The sequence below is a fragment of the Bombyx mori genome, chromosome 3, assembly GCF_030269925.1.
Source record: "Bombyx mori chromosome 3, ASM3026992v2".
Classification (NCBI taxonomy): domain Eukaryota; kingdom Metazoa; phylum Arthropoda; class Insecta; order Lepidoptera; family Bombycidae; genus Bombyx; species Bombyx mori.
Window position 1 is genome coordinate 644,902 of NC_085109.1, and position 10,476 is coordinate 655,377.

The 10,476-nt window shown below is 44.8% G+C and overlaps 1 protein-coding gene across 1 annotated transcript; it reads right to left on the reverse strand.

Annotated features, from left to right (window-relative positions):
• Positions 1-368: 368 nt before the first annotated feature.
• Positions 369-4,046, reverse strand: LOC100500750 (Bm8 interacting protein 2d-2; the record flags this gene model as incomplete). The annotated part of the gene is given in 3 exon segments (NM_001195453.1): positions 369-1,850; positions 2,336-2,495; positions 3,852-4,046. Coding segments are annotated over 3 exon segments (582 nt in total). The 3' UTR covers positions 369-1,579.
• Positions 4,047-10,476: the final 6,430 nt, after the last annotated feature.

The following is a 10,476-nucleotide window of genomic DNA, read 5'->3' on the forward strand; positions in this document are numbered from 1 at the left end:
ACTACATACCATGTATTTGATGCACACACGCACTATTTATTGTCAAACTTTTGTTCTTGACGTCTGTGGTCAAATTGAGAATAGATTAAATATTGTTTGTCTTTGTTAATATTTTTTATAGTGTAGTCTTGGCGAAATTTGTATAAAATACAATCATAATAGTGTACAAACTTACAATTCCAATTAATTATTATAGTCGAATTTCGACTACTGCAATAATTAATTGACAAATAGAGAGAGATGGAGAAGTCTCTCAAAAGCCGCAGCCATACATTATGACATACGTAACCACGACCAATCCACCAGGAGTGTACGACTGAGAAGAAGTTAATTAATCTATTGTTTTAAATTAAAAACAAAGTTGCGTTAATTAAACAACATTTATTTTAATATTTTTTCACTGTTACGCTATGTACTTAAGAATTACTTAAATAGTATTAAATTTAACTTGTCAGCGATTGTAGCTGATGCTGTAGTAATAGATTTGTTAGTGAAATAATAGCAAGATAATACCGCGTCCATTGAATTTATTCCCGATAACGAGTACTTGCACAGTGGAACAATACGAGCCAACTTAAAGTTATTAGACCAATTCTTTGCGCATTAATTCTTTTTACTGTTTTTTTTATGTATCACTCCTACGAGTTGTTGGCTGACACATGTTAAGATCAATGGTGGCAGGACCTCTTGTGAGTCCGCACGAGTAGGCACCACCACCCTGCCTATTTCTGCCGTGAAGCAGTGATGCGTTTCGGTTTGAAGGGTGGGGCAGCCGTTGTAACTATACTGAGACCTTAGAACTTATGTCTCAAGATGGGTGGCGCATTTGCATTGTAGATGTTTATGGGCTCCAGTAACCACTTAACACCCGGTGGGCTGTGAGCTCATCCACCCATCTAAGCAATAAAAAGAAAAAGAAAAAAAGATCAGTAAACGACTCCATTGGAAATACATATACGTGGTATCTTTACCATCTTTTGGTAGTCAGCTAATAAGTTTGACGTAAAAAATCTACCTAAGTTTTCTTTTCATGTTTTTCAAAATGTCTATTTTATTACTTGTGCTACTACTGAATTTAATCAGAGATTTTTTTCATATAAAAAATTGTAATAAGATTATCGAAATTACAACCGTTTTGTCGGAACAGCCGAGCTTACGCATGCAATAATAGTGCTTATCGCGCCGTAGACAAAGGTTAAGTTGATTTATAAACCGATTGAGATAACTCACTATATGATTCCGGTTCCAAAAAATTTAATAAGCTAACAGCACTGGCATTTGCGCTCAGATGTTAATGACGCTTTATATTTTATTTGCGACAATTGGTTTCAGATTTTTTTATTTAAATTAACCATTGTATAATAATATAATTCACAAAATTATACTGAAGAAGTATTTCCTCGGGACTTCGCTATACGTAAAAATTATTAAAAATCCTTAATTTGAACGTATTGCCTCCTGAAATTTACAATTCACTCTTCAATGTCACTTTGATTTGACTGTCTCTGATGTCGATCATCAGCACGTGATCCTGACGCAACTGTTACCGATGTGGCCTGTCATATTCCTCCAAGCTCCGTCACTCAAAGCCCTTTGCGACTCCTACCTTTGACTCCCCATGTTCACTCTCACACTCCTCCTCAACCTTCAGCAAAACGTCGAGGACTTGTCTCTTGACCAAACCTTGGTATTTTTTGGGTAAGCGCTTCGTACTCTGACATACGCTGGCGAAGAATAAATCCAGCGAATCTTGATCGGCGTTACCGGGGTCCCAGATCTCTTGCTCCTGGTCTGATTGAACCTCGGTCTCGTCCATTTTGATATCTTCGCGGATTGCGTGCCTCTGGTTCCTGAAAGAAGTGTGATTATCTCATTTAAGTCGCCTACACAACTGGTGGTAGGACCTCTTGTATTACTGGTAGTAGGACCTCTTGTGAGTCCTCGCGGGTAGGTACCGCCACCTTGCTTATTTCTGCCGTGAAGCAGTAATGCGTTTCGGTTTGAAGGGTGGGGCAACCGTTGTAACTAACTATACTTGAGACCTTAGAACTTATATCTCAAGGTGGGTGGCGCATTAACGTTGTGAATGTCTATCGGCTCCAGTAACCACTTAACACCAGGTGGTCTGTGAGCTCGTCCACCCATTTAAGCAATAAAATTTAAAAAAAAAAAGACTCTCTGGTCGATGGTGCAGGTGATGCAGCCGTTGTTACAGCTTAAGTCAAAAAATCTTTAGTTGTATTGGAATTAAGCCCCTATTTAGACCAATGCCATGTATCACCAATAAACACGACGACGAATACCTCAAAACGTCTACTTGACACGTCATACGCACCTCCTCATGGTCATGTGAGGCAGAACAAACGCCATCCTACTCTGGTACTGCCACTTCTTGGAAGGAACACCAGCTTTTGTTGTGTCACCCCTTTTCATCCGCTTCAGGGCCTGACGCATAGAGTCCCTTAGGATCTTCCATTCTCGCTTAAGGACTTCACCTACAAGAAAATGTTGAGTAAGATTGGCTGTTTTGTTGGCGATACGCGACACTGACATCCAACCTACCTAGCCAGCCTATTAGTGGTAGGGTCTCTTGTGAAACCGCAGTAATGAGTTTCGATTTCAAGGGTGGGGCTTTCTTCCCTGAAGCTGGCACACGTTTCAGCTTGTATTATTTAGTCAAGATACGAGAACGATCTTTAGGAATTAGAGGGCTCAATATAAATATTGGACGGTGCAGTTAGGTGAAGTCAGAACCCAAAATACTGGTTTTCATATGCAATTTTTATTTATTTAATTGTGTTATCAGTTACCGGAGTCCCCGAAGTTCTAATGTCTCAGTTTTCAGAGTTCAATGATTCAGTACCTCACTCTTAAAAGCGAAACGCATTATTGCTTTACGGCAGAAATGGGCAGGGTGGTGATACCGACTCGTGCGGTCTCTCAAGATGTCCTACTGTCCTAGGTTTGATTTTTATTACACGATGTTATTCCTTTTTATGTCATGATGGAAGTCAGTCAAATTGGAATACCTACGTATTCCAATAGAAAAATTGGTTCTTGCCGGCGGGATTCGAACACCGATACATCGCTATATACGAATGCACCTGGCGTCTTATCCTAGGCCACGACGACTTTCAATTTTTGCACCATGCTAATTGAATTAAATTGAATAAAGTGACCTTTCAGATGAAATTACCAAAAGATGCATACATAAACAAGCAAAATTTTATTTGTTTAATATTAACACAATCTTAAGTGGTACTAAAATTGTTTATCCTCATCTGTCAGTATTGATAGTAACCCCACCCTTGCTGTTTAAGTTTACTAACTTAATCCTCCCACACTCCCACTTGCCTTCGGGTGAAATCCTACAATCCTCACGGCTGATTTGATATTACTCCGGCAGCCAGTCGCTAAATTGCAAGCTATCAACTTTTTCCCTACCTACTTACTCGCCGGTAGCTTACGGGGCTATTCCAGTTACTCTCAAACTGTAGAATCAACTGTAAGTAAATATTACAGATCGCATTTAAAAAAATAGAAAACTTATTGTTTAATCTTGAAGCTAAACCACACAATAGTATCTTTGTCTTTGTTAGAAATTTGAATGATGATCATGTTCGGCAATATTGGATTTGCAAATTTAAGCCCGCATTTATCAAAATACAGAGCTTAAATAAGAGCTAAATAGATTGGTTTTAATCTAATAAGACAACTTAGGTAGTCAGCGCTCTGATAACTCTATGCTCTGAAATTTGGTACATAGGTTCAGAATAATTTTATTTTGTAAAATGCTAAGTCCACTAATCTAAAACAATGCATGCAACAAAAATATAAGGTTCGTAACTCACTGTTAGCTCCCATGCGCTCGGATATCTCTAACCAGCATCGGTCTCGCACGTCGATGTCCCTATGATTTTCATGTTTCGTGTCCCACAAAACGGGGTATTTTTTGACTTCATCGATCAACCTTTCGCGATATTGTCTCGAGTTTGAGTTCATTATCAAAAAAACGCGACCACACGAAGCGAGGTCCAAGCGATACTGAGCGAGATGAAGCTATGGGCGACGTTGCCGCTCCGCATTGAAGCTAGATGGCCGTATCGCGCATCGCACTCGGTGTAATGCATGGTTTAACACAGAGTGAATAAATTTAGATGGCACGAAATATTTATTTTTATTCATTTTAAAAATATTAATGTAGTTTTTTACTTTATAAATATTCAGCATTTTAATTTGAAAATAAGTGCTTTATTTAATGTCAGTAAATACGGAACTAAAAATTGTAGACATGTTGTGTTACCTACTTATAGTTTACCTAATAGGTATTTTTCTCTATTTTGTTTTGCCTTTAACCCATTTGATGAGTTTCGATATGCTTATTCCACTTATCATAACAACAGTTGAACTAATAGTTTTGTTTATGTAGATACCTGATAATTATATCTAGACAAACGCATGCATACACGAGCATAGCTTATTTATACACACATATTATCTAGTTCATAAACTCAAAATACGTTTTGATTACTTTTGATCGACTAAAAAACATATAGGTGCGACAAATCTCTACAGTAAGTTTGATTCTATGGTGCGCTACGTTGCCAGCTGCAACGAATGGCGGGCCGCGCAGCGTGGCGACGTTGCCGCACTGAACGCTACTCGCCGGCCGGCGTTTGACGAACGAGTTATAACCTACGGTTCAATTGTTTACACGTCCTATCTTTCCTATGCCTTTTTATACACGTTATATACTTTGTCAATTTTCCAAACCTGATTTACTGTTGTACTTTACTAGCAGATTCTCATATTATTACCCCTACCACCTATTACTAACCTATTATTACTCATGTGCATACTGTAAGTTTGCATAAACAAGTAGGTAGGTACCTACGTTTAACACCAAGCAGTTGTATAATGCTGCCTGATTATATAGAACTACGACTGCACATCTCATTAATGTCATTCCCGCTGTTATCCCTACTTGTGGGCTCACAAATCAGCTTAGCCCTGAGCTGGTTTATTCCACTAAATTGTAGCAAGTACCTAGCTTTATGTTTTATTTTGGTTTATTCCATTTCTATAAATTCCAGTCGTATTTACCTTCGTATTGCACAATTAACATGATTAATGTTGTTAAACAGTCTATACGGCTGCTGTTATTTGAAGCCATAACACAATTTATTCGTACAGGGCTCTAAAAGGAATGATTTTACCAGTTTCAGAACTAGATGGCGTTAGTAATGTGTTTTTTCAAATAATATCACAATATTTATTTTAGTTTTATTCTATGTTTGCTAAACACAATAAATAGCCTTTAGTAGATACGAAAAAAAGATCGAACCATTCCGAGTAATAATAAAGAAAAGAAAGAATGTTAAATAAATATGAAGAGAATGAGAAATATGAAGAAAAATTAATGTTATGAAATTCATTCACTCAAAATAAATATTCTGAGCCGGAATCCAATCTCTAGCCAAGAACGATAGAGTGTTTTACATTTCTTTTGTGAGTATCTTTTATATTTTTTTTTACCCTAGCCATTTTGCTCGCGACGAACTAATTAACGACACAATGACATCTGGTATTAAGTGGTTACCGCCGTTTACAAACATCACATTATTAATTATTAGTTTAGATTCCCAAAGATGAATGCCTCGTTTGAATCCTAAAATCAGTGAATTAATTGCGCTGCTACCATTTTGTTAGGAGATCGAACGCATAATTATTATATACGACGAAGGGAATCTAAGGAGAATACCGGTGTGGATTTGCCAACCGACATTAACAGTGTTCTTGTAACGAGGCTTGCTGAGAGTTCTCAATGGTAAGCAGCGGCTTGTCTCTGTCCCTGGCATTGCTGATGACCATGAGCGACATTAATCACTTACCATCAGGTGGGTTGCATGCTGGTCTGCCTGCAAAAAAAAGCCGAGATTTACTGGTGGTAGTGGTGTTGTAAGTTCGTACGGGTAGGTTTTTTTTCATTATTGGTTAGGTGGGTGGACGAGCTCACAGCCCCCTGGTGTTAAGTAGTTACTGGAGCTCATAGACATCTACAACGTAAATGCGCCACACACCTTGAGATATAAGTTCTAAAGTTTTTTTTTTTTTTTTTTTTTTTATTGCCTTTGTAGGCAGACGGGCATACGGCCCACCTGATGGTGAGTGGTTACCGTCGCCCATGGACTTCAGCAATGCCAGGGGCAGAGCCAAGCCGCTGCCTACCGCTTAATACTCTCCACAAGCCTCGTTTGAAGAAGGACATGTCATAGCGCTCGGGAAACACCGAGGAGGGGAGCTCATTCCATAGCCGGATGGTACGTGGCAAAAAAGATCTCTGGAAACGCACTGTGGATGACCGCAGTGGCTCCAGGTAGTATGGATGAACTCTACTCCGGTGGCGGGCGGTGCGATGGTAAAAACGAGATGCTGGTATCATCTCGAACAATTCCTCAGAGCACTCCCCATGGAACATACGGTATAAAATACAGAGGGAACCGAAGTCCCTCCGCAGACCCAGAGGCTCCAAACGATCCGAGAGAATGGGATTATCGACAATCCGAACGGCCCTCCTCTGTATGGAGTCAAATGGAAGAAGCTGGTATTTGGGAGCCCCGGCCCAGAGATGGGAGCAGTACTCCATGCGAGGTCGGACTTGTGCTTTATAAAGCAAAAGTCTTTGTCCAGGCGTGAAGTACCGCTTCGCTCTGTTGAGGACTCCCAGCATTTTGGACGCCAACTTGGCTTTGCCTTCCAAATGACTCCGAAACTGGACATCGCTCGAAACGTCGACCCCAAGTATCCCGATACTCTCGGAAGGTTGCAGGGATACTCCTTGGAATTGCGGCGCCATGACAAAGGGGTCCTTCTTCGCAGTGAACGCGCAAACTTGTGTCTTTATCGGGTTGAATTGAACCAAGTTCAATTCACCCCATTCGGAGACTCGCCCCAGAGAGTTCTCCACTTCAGACACAAGTTTTGATCGTCTCTCTTGCACCACGCTCCGAGAGAGACTCTGATGGCCGATATATCGCGCATCCCCCGTGCTATCATCTGCATAGCAATGCATGCCATCAATAGACAGCATGTCATTGATATACAGGATGAAAAGCGTGGGGGAGAGCACCGAACCTTGTGGAACGCCAGCGTTAATGGTCATGGTATCAGAACAGTCACCGTCTACAACGACCGTGACGCTCCGCCCATCCAAAAAGCTAGCGATCCACTTGCAGAGACCCTCGGGGATTCCGTAAGATGGTAACTTCGATAGAAGTGCCCTATGCCAGACCCTGTCGAAGGCCTTCGCGATATCAAGGCTCACAGCAAGAGCCTCGCCCTTGCTCTCCAAGGCTTCAGCCCACCTGTGAGTAAGGTATACAAGAAGATCGCCAGCTGAGCGACCGTGACGGAAACCGTACTGTCGGTCACTGATCAGCTGGCGATCTTCAAGATACTTCAGGAGTTGTGTGTTTATAATTCGCTCCATCACCTTGGAAAGCAAGGAAGTTATCGCGATAGGCCTGTAGCTCGATGGGTCCGACCGGTCACCCTTCTTGGGGATAGGGTGGACGTGGGCGGTCTTCCATGAAGACGGAACCCTGTTAGTGCAATAAGAGAGGCGATACAAACGCGTTAGCGCAGGTGTCAGCTCAGGGGCGCACGTTTTCAAAACCACTGCGGGGATGCCGTCTGGCCCACTCGACTTATGGACGTCCAGGAGTCGGAGCTCCCGCCTGACTGCACACTGTGTGAAGCAGATATCCGGCAGGGAGCTATCACACCGGGGGATGTTCGGTGGTGTGGCACCCCCGTCGTCCACAGTCGAGTTCGAGGCGAAGAGTTTGACCAGAAGGTCAGCCTTCTCTTTCGCGCTGTGGGCCAGATTGTCATCGGACTTGCGCAGTGGTGGGAGACTAGACCTGCAAAAGTTTCCTTCTGCAGCTTTGGCGAGCGACCAAAAAGCACGGCTCCCGGAGGGATAGCTCTTCAATCGCTCGCCAACTCTAGCAACGTGCTCCGACTTCGCCTTGGCAATTACCTTCTTGTAGGACCTGGAAGCGGCGTTATATTTCCGCCTTTCCCCTGAGATGTTAGGATCCCGACGTCTCCTGGCATTATCCCATGCCACGTATGCGGACCGCTTGAGGCGTGCAGCATCCCTGCTGGCATTGTTATACCAGGGTCTGCTGCGACCCCCAACGGGCACTTCAGAGGAGGGAATAAACAATTCCATCCCCTGGAGCACCACGTCTTTAAGACGGTCCGCACAGACGTCAGGATCAGCAGAGGGAAAGCAGAACCGCCCCCATGGGTAGGATGCGTAAAATTCACGCAATCCATCCCAATCTGCTGACATATACCGCCAAACTCTTCGATACCCGGTCGTCGTTCGACGATCAGGACAAGAGAGTGGTACGGCAGCACGAATAAGGCAGTGATCAGACGATCCAAGCGGAGCGTCGACCACCACACTGTATCCGGCCGGATCTGTGGTCAGCAGAAGGTCCAACAAAGAAGGCTCGTGCCCCTCGATATCTGGGACACGGGTGGGCTGTGTCACCAGCTGGGAGAAACCGTAGGCCAAGGCGAAATCGTAGGCAGTCCGACCCGGGAGGTCAGTGGTTCTGGACCCCAACCACTCTTGGTGGTGAGCGTTAAAGTCTCCAAGAACCACCACCTCCGCAGATGGGTACTGCTCAAGCACGCGGTTAGTCCCCTCTTGCACATGCTCAAACAGAGCTGAACCTGCATCACTGCTGTGGGACCTGTACAGGCACGCGTAGATTCGGCTACGGCCCCCGTGATCTACGCGCAGCCACAAGAGGGACAGGTCCCGTTGTTCGAGGCCCCGAAGACGGCGACAACAGACATCAGCCCGGACGAATACGCACACCCCGGCTTTACGCAGGAAGTTGTGCTCCAATACGTAGCCGGGGTACTCAAGGTATGAGGTATCATCCGGAGCAGATATCTGCGTCTCCGTTAAAAAAAGCAGGGCAGGCTGCGCCGTCTCAAGGTGGTGGTGTACGGCGTCAAGGTTGCTATGTAGGCCCCTGACATTGCTGAAATCCACATTAAATGTGGAATGGGGAACCGCCTGTGAAACCCTTTTCTTTTTTTTTGTCGACTTCATAGTTCAATTTTCGGAGAGTAGGATTAGGAGAGGTAGGATGTTGGAGGTGAGATAGAGGCAACACCTGAATGAAGCGCGGAACATAGTACGTGCTCGATCACGGATTGCGTGAGAGACCGACGCAGGGCATGGAAGGGCCCCCAGTCCACTCTGCATGCGATCGCCGGGATCCACTCCGGTCTCCGACTCCGGCACGACGACCGCACGACAGGATTTTACACCGGTTGGCGGGACAGCTTCCCGGGGCGGAGTTTAGTAGAGACACCCGGGTTCAGGTCCCCTACTGACCGGCGGGCGGCAGCGGGTACCGTTTCACTGGGTCTCCCTATACCCCCGTCAAACAATCACGCCCCGCGAGTTCGCACGCACGTCTGCTCCGCAAGTTCCAGGCGTCACCAAGACTCACCCCCAACAAGGAAGGGGAAAGGGAAGGGATAGAGCTGGCTCTCCAACCCACACGCCGGAACACAGCTAGGCTATTTGGCGGCGGACTCTAGTTGGAGGGTTGTCGCCAGCCAGTCGGACTAGGTCCTACCACCGGTTATGTTTTCGGCTCCCGTTTAGCACCACCCAGGGGTCACTTGTAGGGAATCGCGGGTTAAACCTACGGAAGCGGGAAGCACCAACCCCCAATTCCGTCTCCGTATAGTTCCAACGGCTGCTCCGCCTTTCAAACCGAAACGCATTTCTGCTTCACGGCAGAAATTCCCAAAGCACGTCATTACGGATCCTCCTGATCCATTAACGGTGCTTTTAGGCACCACAAGCACCGGTCACCGTCCTCGTCGAACCCGTCGCTTGCGACGAAGGGCTCGACGAGCGAACTAACCCATAGACACAGCCCACTGAGTTTCTCGCCGGATCTTCTCAGTGGGTCGCGTTTCCGATCCGGTGGTAGATTCAGCGAAGCACTGCTCTTGCTAGGGTCAGTGTTAGCAACTCTCCGGTTGAGCCCCGCGAGCTCACCTACTAACGTTAGGGTGAAGCTGAAATAGCCTCTCAAGGCTATCAGCATAGGTAGGAAAAAAAAAAAAAAAAAAAAAAAAGGCAGAAATAGGCGGGGTGGTGGTACCTGCCCGTGCCGACTCACAAGACGTCCTACCACCAGTAAAAAACTACTATTGTGCCTATCAGCCGCAAAGCTTTTATGCGTGATCATTTGAAGAGTGTCATACTAGTAACACAATACACCTGAGACTTCGATCTTCGACGGGTAGCAGTACTGACCACTTCACCCCAGATGGGATCTGAGCTTCTTCAACCATTTAAGCAATAAAAAATGTGAGTTAGATTCAGTCTAGATATTTCCGTGGCCGTGTAATAAGTATCCAGCTACATCT